This window comes from Mus musculus, chromosome 2, assembly GCF_000001635.26.
Source record: "Mus musculus strain C57BL/6J chromosome 2, GRCm38.p6 C57BL/6J".
NCBI lineage: Eukaryota > Metazoa > Chordata > Mammalia > Rodentia > Muridae > Mus > Mus musculus.
Genome location: NC_000068.7, coordinates 11,667,554 through 11,682,632, shown reverse-complemented (window position 1 = coordinate 11,682,632; position 15,079 = coordinate 11,667,554). Strand labels below are relative to the sequence as shown.

At 43.5% G+C, this 15,079-nt stretch overlaps 1 protein-coding gene across 1 annotated transcript in view; it reads right to left on the bottom strand.

Moving 5' to 3' along the window:
- Il2ra (interleukin 2 receptor, alpha chain) overlaps positions 1–15,079 on the bottom strand; it is a 50,403-nt gene that overhangs the window by 10,562 nt on the left and 24,762 nt on the right. Inside the window, exons 2-5 of the mRNA NM_008367.3 lie at positions 8,162–8,338; positions 5,693–5,806; positions 2,208–2,423; positions 631–702 (exon numbers count right to left, since the gene is read on the bottom strand). Coding sequence (NP_032393.3) covers positions 631–702; positions 2,208–2,423; positions 5,693–5,806; positions 8,162–8,338 — 579 coding nt within the window. The remainder of the gene's footprint in view (positions 1–630; positions 703–2,207; positions 2,424–5,692; positions 5,807–8,161; positions 8,339–15,079) is intronic.

Here is a 15,079-nt window from a genome sequence, read left to right as displayed (position 1 = left end):
TTCCTTTCAGGAACCCAGTAATTCGTGGCCGCCGCCGGCTACAACTCAGGTTGAGGGAAGCGATGTGAGGGCCAGGTGAGTGTCTGGAGACTTCAACCTCTGTCCTGTGGTTTCTCCTTCCTTAGATTGTGTGTGTGTGTGGAGAGAGGGTGTACACATTCATGTGTGTGTGCACGCGTGTGCATGTGTGCCTATGGAGGCCGGAGGTCAACATCAGATGTCTTTCTTAATTGACTATCTTATTTCTTGGAGATCTCTTACAGAACCTGAGCTCATTAGTTCTGCTACACTAGCTGATGGCCAGCAAGCTGCAGAGATCACCATGTCTCTGCCTCCTCAGAGCCAGGATTATAGGTAATCACTGCCTTACTAGCGCTTTTAAAAATAGAGTGTGATTTCTGGGGATCAAACTCAGGTCCTCGTGCTTTGCATGACAAGCACTTTACCAACTGAGCCATCTTCCCAGACTGCCTTGGGTTGATTATGCTGCTATGGCCATATTCTTGCTTTGGAGAAGAAGGAAGCAAGTAGGGCTAGCTTCCTTTCCTCTTTGTATTCATCGCTTGAGGGGCTTGCATAGCCTTGCTTGATGGCCAAATGTCTGTCTGTTCGTGGACGTTTTCTCCATACCTGTGGTGGTTATGGGGCAGGAAGTCTCACTCTCGGGAGAAGAATTTCTGCTTCCTTGAGATTCCTCACTAGCTGCAGAAGAAAGAAAGCAATGTATCTGGAGTCAAAGATGGTGATATGGGATCTAATGCCTTCTTCCACTCACCATCTGGGGCTCCTGTTCCTAGAAATACCCGCTAAAACATTGGCAGCTTTTCTGGGGCATGTCTCTGGGATACAGGTCCACACTAGGGCACTGAAAACAGTTAAGGGACCATAGAAAAGTATGTAAACGGGAATTCTAACCCTGACAGTGGCTATCTATGGAACTGTGGACAAATCTTTCTCTCCACACTTTGTACCCAGCCCTGGATTCCACCCCTGACTTGGAAATGGGTCAGAATAACACACACACACACACACACACACACAGAGAGAGAGAGAGAGAGAGAGAGAGAGAGAGAGAGAGAGAACACCACCACTACCAAATGGAGACGAATAGAGCTTTGACAGTTCCTTTGTGATCAGTCGTTGAAGAAGAAAGAACTTCAATTGAGAATGCTACCATAACATTGAGCTGTAGGCAAGCCTGCAGGGGATTTTCTTAATAAGTGATCGATGTGGGAAGGGTCAGCCCATTGTTGGTGGGGACACCTCTGGACTGGTGGTCCTGGGTTCTATAAGAAAGCAAGGCTGAGCAAACCATGAGGAGCAAGCCAATAAGCAGCATGACTCCATGGCCATGATATCAATTCCTGCCTCCAGGTTCCTGCCGTTTCCTGACTTCCTTCTATCATAAATGATGATGTGGAGATGAAAGTCAAATAAGCCTCCTCCTCCCCAAGTTGCTTTTGATCATGGTGTTTTATCACAGCAATAGTAACCCTAACTCAGAAACCCAGGGTCTTGCTAGGAAGTATTGGTATGCCCTGGCCATGGGGGTGACTCTCTGGAGGGAAGTTTTGAGAAGCAAACAGCATCCCAAGGGAACCACAGAGGAAGTCATGAAATGTGACAGACGGCAGTAGCCAAAGAAACCAGAAAAACTCATGAGCACCTTTTGATGATGGAAGTAGTAAGGTTTCAAACAATGATGGCTGAAGACCTCTGCACAGGCAGGTTGCATGTGAGCAGGACTGGGCATGTGAAGGCCCATCCTAAGGCAAGTCACTTCCCACACACTTGTACTTTTTATCGAAAATCAGGGGGACCTTTAAGGGGACTGTAATGACCATGGAACACAGTACAAATGACATATAAGTACAAAGAAGAGTCATGGGTGTGATTCTGAACTTTCCCTTGTGAACAATAGGATATCTTGGTGATGGGCAGAAGTTGTGGAAGCTCTGGCTTCAATAGACACAGGATAGCACTCTGTCCTAGAGACAGCATCCTGTATGGTTCGGAGCACCGGAGAGATCCTCATTTCCCTGCCTTTAACCATCTCTATGTAGAGTTAAGGGAACCTCAGCATTTCGAGTGTTCTTTCTGTGTTTTAAAAGGTGAGACCCAGAAGGCCACGTGGCTTTCCCAGATCCCATGGCAGTGTGGTCCAGATGAGGAAAGAATGGGAAGGACACAAGAAAGGAACAACTTACCCAGAAATCGGTGGTGTTCTCTTTCATCTACACATGTGAGCTGGGGCTGAGTCCACCCCGTTTTCCCACACTTCATCTTGCAGATGCTAATAGCAGGACCTCTCTGTAGAGCCTTGTATCCCGGAATACACTCGTAGTGAACACTCTGTCCTTCCACGAAATGATAGATTCTCTTGGAATCTTCATGTTTCCAAGGAGGTGGCTCCCTGCAGTGACCTGGACGAGGAAGAGAATTTTGAAGGCAAGTTTGGGAAGACACAGCAAATGCCTCTAGGTTACTTCTTGCACCCAGAACAACTCTGGTGGCTAAAACTGGACATCGGTTCTTATTTACTTGTTTTGCTTTCACTGAACCTACAAGTGTTGATAGATTCCAGCTGTCAGAAATGTAGGCATTGTAGGAAGGCATGGAACCCAGGGATGCGCAGCTATTTCCTGAATTGGAGAGCGGCTCTTTAAGACTCAGAAAAATAAAATAAACAAACCCCACAGATGACAGGATGCTCCTGCAGCTCACCGCCCCTCTTCTCTTACTGTTACATAAGCAGTTACAATGACGGGAGAGAAGGAGACTCAAACTGTTGGGGCTGTCCGCCGGTCCCCCTGGGACCTCCAGCAAACCAGCTTACGAGGGTTTTTATCCAAGCTGGGGTGGGGTTTCTGATGAAGCAGCTGAATTTGAACTATCCTTGCTCCCAAGAGTAAGCCCAGTGAATTCATTGGTTCATTACATGATACTTGGGTGGAATCATTTCTTTAGTTTGCAGTCATTGCTCTATCTAGTGACCAGATGTTTGTTCAGGTCTCCCCAGGAAAAGTCACATGGTGGTCACTCCCACAAGGGTCGGATAGGTGATGAGGTGAGAAAGACAGAGGAAGGTGGACCGGCAGTGGGAGCGGCAGGTGCGGAGGGGATGCTTGCCGGGAGCCCAGGTGGAATGTGCTTTTCATTTGACCCATGCTGCAAAGACCCTGAGACTCTGCTGAGACACAGCAGCTGGGTGGAGCAGATGGACGGACCTCTCAGTACAGCTGCTGAACACGTGAGGAGGAACAAACAAATTGTTAGCATTCAGCCTAGGACTTGGGGGAGCTGACCAAGGACAAAGCTAATGTCTGGAGGAGGGGAGTCACTGAGAGAATCTCAGAGAAATAGATCTTTGATTAAACCACAGCTGAAGCACGACCCACATCGACCATGTCAACCCTTCTAAAGATCCCCGACACCCAGCAACTTCTCACTCACTGGAAGGAACCCAGGCTTGGCTGAACTTTGGCCGCAGAGATCGTGGCCTATTCTGAATTAATCTTGGAATTCCCTATCAATGGCCTTCCATTTAATCAGACAGAACTATATATGCTGTCGGACTCTGAATCATAAATTACTCGTAGGTTTAGAACCTTCCAGATTTTCAAAACACCTGACTACCCAAAACAATCCCCAAAAGAACCACATTCAAGCTCTCTGCCCCCACAGGAAGCTGGGTGGCCCTGACCTGAGCCATTTTCTGTTACATTGCACTTTGTGTAACAACACTGGGACTGAGTTTTAGTCTCAGAACAAATTATTTTAAGACCAGGAAACATTATAGTTGATGGAACCTGTTTGAACTTAATTTTTCTTTTCTGTAAACCCCAAACTATTACAAATTATAAAACATCCCTTACAGAGACGGAGTTTGGAGCTGAGATGAAAGGATGGACCATGTAGAGACTGCCATAGCCAGGGATCCACCCCATAATCAGCATCCAAACGCTGACACCATTGCATACACTAGCAAGATTTTATTGAAAGGACGCAGATGTAGCTGTCTCTTGTGAGACTATGCCGGGGCCCAGCAAACACAGAAGTGGATGCTCACAGTCAGCTAATGGATGGATCATAGGGCTCCCAATGGAGGAGCTAGAGAAAGTAGCCAAGGAGCTAAAGGGATCTGCAACCCTATAGGTGGAACAACATTATGAGCTAACCAGTACCCCGGAGCTCTTGACTCTAGCTGCATATATATCAAAAGATGGCCTAGTCGGCCATCACTGGAAAGAGAGGCCCATTGGACTTGCAAACTTTATATGCCCCAGTACAGGGGAATACCAGGGCCAAAAAGGGGGAGTGGGTGGGCAGGGGAGTGGGGGTGGGTAAATATGGGGGACTTTTGGTATAGCATTGGAAATGTAAATGAGTTAAATACCTAATAAAAAATGGAAAAAAAAAATATCACAAGAAAAAAAAAAAAAAAAAAAAAAAAACATCCCTCAGCTAGAAGCAACTTGTTCTCGCTCTCTCTTTCTCTCTCTCTTTCTCCCTCTCTCTCCCTCCCCCTCCCTCACCCTCCCTTCCTTTTCCCCTCTCTCTCCGTCCCTCATTATTTGGGGCTGAAGAGGTTATCATACAATTCAGGACAGCTTTGAACTTCTCATCTTCCTGCCTCTGCTCCCAGATGCTTGATTACAGACATGTACAACCATGCCAAGTTCATCTGATTGTCTTTTGAGTAAGAACAAATATTGACACCCCACCAACAGAGACCTTTCAGTAACTGTCGAGGTTGGCACCAGATACCAGGAGAGCAGAGAAAACATTAAATGTATTTGAAAAACACTATTCCAGGACAGAGCTGGGAAAGAAAGGGAAATGAAAGCATCACATTGCAATAATGCTTCTAGATTGGACTTTATCCCCCCACCCCAATACTGGATGCTGTGACTAGTTCTTAAGTAGCTAAAAATAAGGTCTCAGAAGAAAGGGGGACTAGAGGTTTTGCTTTCCCTCTGTGATGTGACTGTAGCTGGGCCGTTTCAAGGCTCTGTGTCTTAGTTTCTTTGGTAATCAAGGAACATCTTCCTATTCGCTGGTTCACTCAGCTGTGGGTTCAGATGGACTATACATGATGTAATAATGTTCTTTGTAAGGTTATAACTTTATCATAAGACTATTAGGGTCTTCTTAAGGCTCACTGATCTCTGAAACCCCGGCTCTAACACTAGTAAGCCTCTTTCTTCTTGACATTATGGCTTAATTTAAGTATTATCATTCCATCTGGGAAACTGTATGTAGACACAGAGCCCACACATCCACACCACATTAAGTAGTGAATAAGTGTGTGGGGTTACCATTTTAGAACTCTGTGCTGTAAAAGGCAAATTTTTATCAATGGTTTTGCTTGAAGTCCATTGGCATGTGCTTAAGAGAAAATAGGAGCAATTTGTAAGGGCAGAGGCCCTTGTCTATTCGATGTGTTTCCTCTGTGGGTGGTGCTTAGATGGCAGATATTCCCAGCACATGGTTTTGAGTTGAATTGAGTCTATAGGAGTTGAATTCTTATGCTCCCAAGCAGCGAGCCTGCCAACAATCAGCAATGCTGTCATCTGCATGGAAATCTGAGAGGAGGAGGAGAATGGGTTGCACCTGCCTGTTGAGAACAGGACTAATCTCTCTCAGTTCCCAGGAGCCGGCTAGAGGATGGTTGCTGAGATGCACGTCTTACCTGTAAGGTTCTCTTGGTGCATAGACTGTGTTGGCTTCTGCATGTCTGTTGTGGTTTGTTGCTCTTTCTGGTGTTCAAGTTGAGCTGTAACTTGCTTTCTCGATTTGTCATGGGCTGGAGAATATGGGAGAAATGAGGCAAGTAAGTTCCCAAATGTTCAGAATAGAAAGAGCTGTCTATGCGGTCATTTACCCTGGGACACCTCTCTGGTGCCCAGAGACATATCTGTGCTGGGTGTGCAAAGATAAGCAAAAGACCGCTCCTGTGTAGGGCATGAGGGACCTTGTTACCAGACAGGCATGAGAAATGGCAAGCTTGAATGAGCTTAAATCCCGGGAATCTCAGAATTGAGAATGGCAGGAGTGAAGCCATTCCCTGCTTGCCTCTACCTGCTCTGGAATATGTAACCATGACACTCCACTGAGAACCATGGCCACTGAGTCACATAGCATACGCACCTGGAATTCTTCTCCTTGCTAATGAGGTATCCCTTAGCCATCAGCCAATGAGCTGCTCTTCCTGGGTATTCCTTCCTTCCGGCAAAAGGGATTTAATCCCTGGTTCACCCTGACTAAAGTGTATGTAGTCACACCCACCATCAAATAAACCAGTATGAAGAGACAAAGATCATCTCCCTGGTCTTAAAGAGCCACACCTGAATCTCTAAAGAAGGCCTTCTCTCTTCCAGCCACTCCATTGTCCCAGCACTCACTCTGAATCAAACCGGGTTTCACTTGGGCTCTGCCTTCCCCTTCCTGCCTGGCATATGGGCACCCTAAGGGGGAAGTGTGGACTGGGGGACCCACATTCCTGACTCACAGTGATCCACCTGTGGCACCCAGGTATACACAGGTGACTGGGAAACATGGCATCTATCCCAGACTCTGCCGTTTGCCCTTCAGAGAAAAGATGAGCTGTGTACCATCATTCTGCCTTTCCTTCTGCCTCCCCTGAGCAGCACGTCATCTGTGCCCAGGCACCCCAGCCAGGCAGGGCTCAGTAGGGCATCTTGGATAGGGCCAGCACACCTAGACTAGCACTGACCTCTCCATACTCATATACATATTGGCATTGGATACAACACATTCCTAGAAAAAAATGCAAGATTCTCTCCTAGAAAATCCTTGTGTGCATGTGGATCAAACATAAGTGGCTTTGTTCCTTGTCACTAGTGCCACCAGTGTGGCACATGACAGGTAGGAGTAATCTAACTCCACAACGTTTATTTAACTCCTCCACTCCCCTCTCCTGGTTCAAAGCAGTTCAAGTTGGAGAAATGTGCTCTTAAGGCAATGATCAGAAAACTCTGGCCCTTGTGAAAAACTGGCAGAGAGGTTACAGGCAAGCACCTCAGTGAGAGGACAATAGAAATCCAGCTTTGGATGAAGGGACATGGTTGGAAAATGAGGAAGCCAAGCCCTTCAATAGAGCAGTCATCTTTAAACTCTGCCCTCCACCCATAGGTTGGCTCACTGACCCATTCCATCCTCATGGTCAAAAATAAAGGAGACTGGAACAACAGATCAGTTATGGGACCCACCTAGGTGTCTAACAGTAGAGGAATGATTAAAGCAAATGTGGAATATATGGATTTTTCTTTAATATATGTATACATAAACACACACACACACACACACACACACACATGAGTCAGGATCCCATTATTTGGTCCTGATTTGCCTAGAGCTGACTATATAGACCAGACTGGCTTCAAACTCACAGAGATCCACCTGCCTCTGGCTGCTGAGTGCTGAGTTTAAAGACATGTGCCATTACCCTCAGCTCAGCAGCTAGGATGGAATTTTCTTCAGCCATAAAGAAGAAAATGAATGCACCTAGAGATAACAATATTAAGCAAATTAAGCCAGCTTCAGAAAGAGAAATATGTTTTCTTTCATTTGCAGTTCCTAGACTTTCTCTATGTAACTAAACATAAGTATGTCTATATAACCCAAAAGTATAAAGAAAACTGTCTAAGGAATCTAAAAGTTAGTAACAGAGGGGAGGGGGAATATAGAAGAGAGTGGCTGTTTCAGGTCAGGGCAGAAAGTGCTCATTCTACAGTTTATACCTGCATGATAATATTCTTATGTAACACAGTGCTATATATAATAGATATATGCAATGAAAAAATACATGCACACCCCAAAATAGAGAAGAAACTGAGTCTGGATACAGGCTGTGTGAAGGAGCAGTCTGAACTCAATGAAGAGGGGAAGCCAACAGCAAAGTCGTGCATCTATCAGATTGACTCAGGCTTAGTCAAGAACTTAGTAAGCCTAGCTCTTAGACCAAGTAGACGTCATTAAATAACGTTAGGTGAGTGGATATTACAGAAGCCTTTAAAATCTGTTATTCATAGATTTATCCACATTTTTTATCTGTTGACCCAAATTAATGGGAGCTGGAGTCTGTCACCTTTTATCTCTAGATCCTTTCCCATCCAGGTTACAAAAGGGTCACACTTACAGTTGCTGGTGCACTGGCAGTTGCTGCTCCAGGAGTTTCCTAAGCAACGCATATAGACCAATTCCTTTAGTCTTCGGAAACCTCTCTTGCATTCACAGTTTAGGATGGTGCCGTTCTTGTAGGAGAGGGCTTTGAATGTGGCATTGGGGACCTCGGGTGGGTCATACAGACACAGTTCTGCAAAGGCAAGGAGAATGTTGGTGAGACATGAGTTTGATTGTGCAGTAGCTTGCTCACATGCTTCTTCTCTCAATTTAAAGGATTGGTACGTACTCTACCTCCTCGGGATCAGTGGGAGCACAGAGGATGATATGTGTGTATGTGTGTGTATGTGTGTGTGTGTGTGAATATGATCAAAATACATTATATGCATCTATGGAAAAGTCACAATGAAACCCATTGTATAAAACTGAAGAGATAAATATTTGTGTCAGAGATGCTATAGGAGTGTTCACTCAAGTTCCTCTACAGTATAAAATGCAAACTGTAGAAGGAATAAGTACAAATAAGTAGAATTTCACTCTGAAGGTACTTTGTGTCTAGCATACACAGGAGAGAGGTTGGGTGGGCCAAAGCTTCTGAGACAGGTCAGGTGTCCTAGCATGATCACCAGAAATAGAGGTTCCCATGTAATCATTTTGAGAGGGAGTGTTCTCCTGTAGGCCCAATTGGGCTCAAGTTCGTTATGTAGCTGAGGATGAACTCCTACCATCCTGCTTTCAGTCCCAAGTCTTTCGATTACAGGTGCACACTGCCACAGCCAGCTCTCTATGCCCGACTCTTGAAGGGAAGAGGGACCCTGATGTAAGTGAAAACCATTCCATTGCAACAAGCTCTTGTGCTTGAAGACATCAGGTGACTAGGAGACTACCACAGCAGGTGGGGGGTGGAGGGGGGAGTGAGTGATGGTAAGGAGTGGGAGTGGCAGGAAAGCAGGGGGCTGTCATGGCATGATGGCTGAGTGTGTGAAGGTGGTTGTAATCAAGCTGCCATCCTGCCCACCTGCTCCATCTGGAACGGCATGCTGAGGCCAACACCGAGGCCAACACTGCACCTGCTTATACATTAGACTGGTGAGTATCATGACGGCTAGTTTGAGGTGTCGACTGAAGGCTCTAATGGATGCCTAGAGAATTTGAAACATACTTCTGGGTGTATCTGTAAGCACATTGCCTGAGAAGACTGACTACAGGTCAGCAAAATAATAGGGAAAAGACCCCGCCCTCAGTGTGGGCAGGCACCCAAGAGTCAGCTGGAGATGTAGCTGGGACAGGAAGTAGAAGGCAAAGAAGTATGTTCTATCTATCACCCCAACCCACACATCCAGTCCCCGCCCCCTTTTCTATCCCTCTGTTTAGTGGTTCGAAAGAAAATGTCCCTCATAGACTTATATATTTGAATGCTTGGTCCTGCTTGGTGGAACTGTTTGGGAAGGATGAAATGTGGGAGGGCCACCAATAGGAAACACCTGTACACACTTACCCATCTTGCCAGCTCATTTCTGACTCTTGAAGACAGATGTTAACTTACAGATCCAAGATGTTCATGACACCAGAGTAGACTTTTAAAAGCAAATTGTTATGCATCTAATGCCAAGCTGCCAAAAATCTAAAGAGAATGTCTTAAAGGAGCCAGAGGGAAAGGCCACACACATTAGTGGGAACAGTGATGGATGACAACTGACTTCACCACAGAGCAAAGGGAGCCAGAAAATAACAGGGAAACAGAGCCAGCCTCGAAACAGACACACAGACAGGCTTTCAGCTCAATCCTGATTAGACGTGACACCCTTCAAAAATGAGGATGGGGTTAGCACATTTTCAGGTAAAAGAAAGTTCACAAAACCCCACTAGCACACTTATAGTGCATATTAAAAGTGAAAAGAAAGCTAAGGACAAAATGTCAAGACCCAGGGAAATTATATTAGTCAAAAATAGAAATCTACTGGGAATAATGAAGGGCATTAGTAAGTATATATTCATGAGAAAATTCCAGTTTTTTCTTGAAAGAGATGTCTAAAATAAAAAAAAAATAGCACTGTATGGTAGGTCTTTTATTTATTTTTGATTTAACTGTGTGTGTTAGGGGAGGGGGTGAGTGCAGTTCTCCTAGAGACCAGAAGAGGGCGTCAGAAACAGGTGATTGTGAGCTGTACAGTGTGAGTGCCTGGAACTAAACTCAGATCTTCTGGAAGAGCAGTGTGCATGCATTCTTAGCCACTGAGCCACCGTGCTGGTCCCTACAGGACAGATCTTAGTACCTACTTAAATGTAAAACGTGACAACTTGGGCAAGAAAGCTGAGGTTGATGGGCCTTTAGCTTTTTAAATTTTTCTAGCATGTCTGAAATGGTACAATGCTAACTAAATAGAACATAGAAAATTAAGAATGCATAGTAAATATTCCAGGGAAGGCACCCAATAATGAAATACTACCAGGAGCACACATTAAAAGATAACAGAATAAATTAAACAGAACATTCCAATATGTATTAAACAGATCTGTTTAGGTGAAATGAAGAAGCACGAAGAAAGAGCAAGAAGGCAGACATCAACGTCAACCCACTACTAGTGATTATAGTAAACATAAATGAACAATTTTTTCTAAAATAGAAACTTTCAGACCACAACAACTGCATACTATCTCACAAAGAAAATGCTAAAATATAAAAACCAAAATGAATTGAGTGAAAGAATAGAAAAAGATATGCAGAGATAAGCATAGGAAAGCTGATATGGGCTATGTTACTATCAGAAAGTAGTTTTGTGGGAAAGGGCACTTAACACAGCTAAAAATGCCTCTTTCCATGAAAGTACCGAGAATTCTACATAATGGCGTATGTAAGTAGGTAGGTGTGGCTATCTCAAATCACTTGTTATATATTTAAACTGAATGAATTAATTAAGATCTAAAGTTAATTGTAATTACACATCAGAATCATAAAATACTCAAGAATAAATTCACCCACACCTACAAGAACAGACTTGAAAATTGCAAAAGAATTTCTGCTGAGAAAAAATTTTTAAGTGAAATAAACAGAGAAACATACACTGTTTATAAATTGGAGGGCTGATTTTTAAAAGACATGTCAGTTTACCTTCAATTCACTGGTTTGATGTACATATTAGTAAAATTGGAAAATTGTTTTCAAACTTCCTTGGAAGTATCTAAGATAACTGTAAGATAAAGTGTATGATAGGAGACTCATAACATCTGTTACTATAAAGCTAGCCATCAAGACAGCAAGCAACTGGGAGAAAAACAAGTACAGCGACAGAATATACATTCTAGAAACTCAGGAACATTTAATTACTGCCCCCCCCCCCATTTACCAAAGCAATTCATGAAAAGAGGACAACGTTCTCAACAAATACTCTTGAGTCGTGTGGATAAATGTGAAAAGGGAAAAGAGCTTCCTTCCACAGAGAAAACTTATTTCTCTTCCATAATAAGAACGTGTGTGTGTGTGTGTGTGTGTGTGTGTGTGTGTGTGTGTGTGTATCACATGCAATCATAGAATTAAAACTGTAAAACTTCTAAAAGGAAATAAAGGCAGACAGCTTTAGAAGTTGTGGATAGGTGAAGATTTCTTAGGACAGAGCATGCACTGAATATAAAAGGAAAAGGGGGCTGGAGAGATGGCTCAGTTGCTGAGAATGCTTGCTACCTTTGCAGAGGACCAATGTTCGCTTCCCAGCCACCTGAACCAAGCAGCTCACAAGCACCTGTAACCCCAGCATCAGAGGGTCTGAGTCCACCCTCCCATGCCCTGCTCCAGGTTAAAGATTTTATAAAAGAAAAAAAAAATTACAAAAGTATCAGCTAATCCAAAGACCATGAGAAAATGGAGGAGATGTGGCAGGCTGTGAGAAAACCATTTATAATGTATATATGACAATATTTGTTTCCAGAATACACAAAAACCTACATAGCAACACTAAAGGGCAACTGAATCGATAGATGAACAAACACTCGAATAGTCATGTTTCCAAAGAAAATATTGTGATTATTGAAGACACACACTCACTGAAGTGGCACTCACCAAGCTGTTAAGAAAATACACGTTTCTCCCTACCTATTCAACATTGTACTTGAAGTCCTAGCCAGAGCAATTCGACAACAAAAGGAGATCAAGGGGATACAAATTGGAAAGGAAGAAGTCAAAATATCACTATTTGCAGATGATATGATAGTATATATAAGTGAACCCCAAAAATTCCACCAGAGAATTCCTAAACCTGATAAACAGCTTCAGTGCAGTAGCTGCATATAAAATTAACTAAAACAAATGGCCTTTCTCTACACAAAGGATAAACAGGATGAGAAAGAAATTAGGGAGACAACACCCTTCACAAATAATATAAAATATCTTGGTGTGACCCTAACTAAGGAAGTGAAAGATCTGTATGATAAGAACTTCAAGTCTCTGCAGAAAGAAATTGAAGAAGATCTCAGAAGATGGAAAGATCTCCCATGCTCATGGATTGGCAGGATTAATATAGTCAAAATGGCTATCCTGCCAAAAGCAATCTACAGATTCAATGCAATCCACATCAAAATTCCAACTCAATTCTTCACTGAGTTAGAAAGGGCAATTTGCAAATTCATCTGGAATAACAACAACAACAACAAAAACCTAGGATACCAAAAACTATTCTCAACAATAAAAGAACCTCTGGTGGAATCATCATGCCCGACTTCAAACTGTACTACAGAGCAATTGTGATAAAAACTGCAAGGTACTGGTACAGCAACAGACAGGTAGATCAACGGAATAGAATTGAAGACTCAGAAATGAACCCACACACCTATGGTCACTTGATCTTTGACAAGGGAGCTAAAACCATCCAGTGGAAAAAAAGACAGCATTTTCACAACTGGCAGTTATCATGTAGAATCATGCAAATTGGTTCATTCTTATCTCCTTGTACAAAGCTCAAGTCTAAGTGGATCAAAAAACTCCACATAAAACCAGAGACACTGAAACTTATAGAGGAGAAAGTGGGGAAAAGCCTCAAAGATATGGGCACAGGGGAAAAATTCCTAAACAGAACAGCAATGGCTTGTACTGTTAGATTAAGAATCAACAAATGGGACCTCATAAAATTGCAAAGCTTCAGTAAGGCAAAAGATACTGTCATTAAGACAAAAAGGACACCAACAGATTGGGAAAGGATTTTTACCAACCCTAAATCTGATAGGGGACTAATATCCAATATATACAAAGAGCTCAAAAAGCTGGACTCCAGAAATTCAAGTAACCCCATTAAAAATGGGGTGCAGAGCTAAACAAAGAATTCTCAACTGAGGAATACCGAAGGGCTGAGAAGCACCTGAAAAAATGTTCAACATCCTTAATCATCAGGGAAATGCAAATCAAAACAACCCTGAGATTCCACCTCACACAAATCAGAATGGCTAAGATCAAAAATTCAGGTGATAGCAGATGCTGGCGAGGATGTGGAGAAAGAGGAACACTCCTCCATTGCTGGTGGGATTGCAAGCTGGTACAACCACTCTGGAAATCAGTCTGGAGGTTCCTCAGAAAATTGGACATAGTTCTACCAGAAGATCCAGCAATACCTCTCCTGGGCATATACCCAGAAGATGTTCCAACTAGTAATCAGGACACATGCTCCACTATGTTCATAGCAGCCTTATTTATAATAGCCAGAAGCTGGAAAGAACCGAGATGTCCCTCAACAGAAGAATGGATACAGAAAATGTGGTACATTTACACAATGGAGTACTACTCAGCTATTAAAAACAATGAATTTATGAAATTCTTGGGCAAATGGATGTATCTGGAGGATATAATCCTGAGTGAGGTAACCCAATCACAAAAGAACACACATGATATGCACTCACTGATAAGTGGATATTAGCCCAGAAATTTAGAATACCTAAGATACAATTTGCAAAACACAAGAAAATCAAGAAGAAGGAAGACCAATGCGTGGATAATTCATTCCTCCTTAGAATAGCAAACAAAATACCTATGAAAGGAGTTACAGAGACAAAGTTTGGAGCTGAGACGAAAGGATGGACCATATAGAGATTGCCCCACCTGGGGATCCATCCCATAACCAGCCATCAAATGCAGACACTACTGCATATGCCAGCAAGATTTTGCTGAAAGAACCCTGATATAGTTGTCTCTTATGAGGCTATGCTGTGCCTAGCAAATACAGAAGTGGATGCTCACAGTCATCTATAGGTTGGAACACAGGGCCCCCAATGGAGGAGCTAGAGAAAGTACCCAAGGAGCTGAAGGGATCTGAAACCCGATAGGTGGAACAACAATATGAACTAACCAGTACCCCCAGAGCTCGTGTCTTTAGCTGCGTATGTAGCAGAAGATGGTCTAGTTGGCCATCATTGGGAAGAGAGGCCCCTTGGTCTTGCAAACTTTATACGCCTCAGTACAGGGGAATGCCAGGGCCAACAAGTGAGAGTGAGTGGGTAGGGGAGCAAGGTGGGGCAAGTGTATAGGTGACTTTCGGAATAGCATTTGAAATGTAAATGAAGAAAATAATAAAAATTTGAAAAAAAGAAATGTAAATAAAGAAAATATCTAATTTTTAAAAAGAAAAAAAGAAAATACACGGACTGGAGAGATGGGGGAGGGGGAGAGGGGAAGAGGACGAGAGAGAGAGAGAGAGAGAGAGAGAGGGGGGGGGGGAGGGAGAGAGGGGGAGAGGGGGAGAGAGCAAGAGAGGGAGAGAGGGAGATGGGGAGAGAGAGAGAGGCAAGCTAGGTGTGCTTGACCCCCACACCCGATGGCCCAAGTTAACTGAACAGAACCCATGGATGAAGGAGAAAACCCACTCCTGAAAGTTGCTCCCTGACCTCCACACGTGTGTGCTTATGCACTTCACACAAATAATAAATAACTTTTTCAAGGGAAAAAAAAACCCAC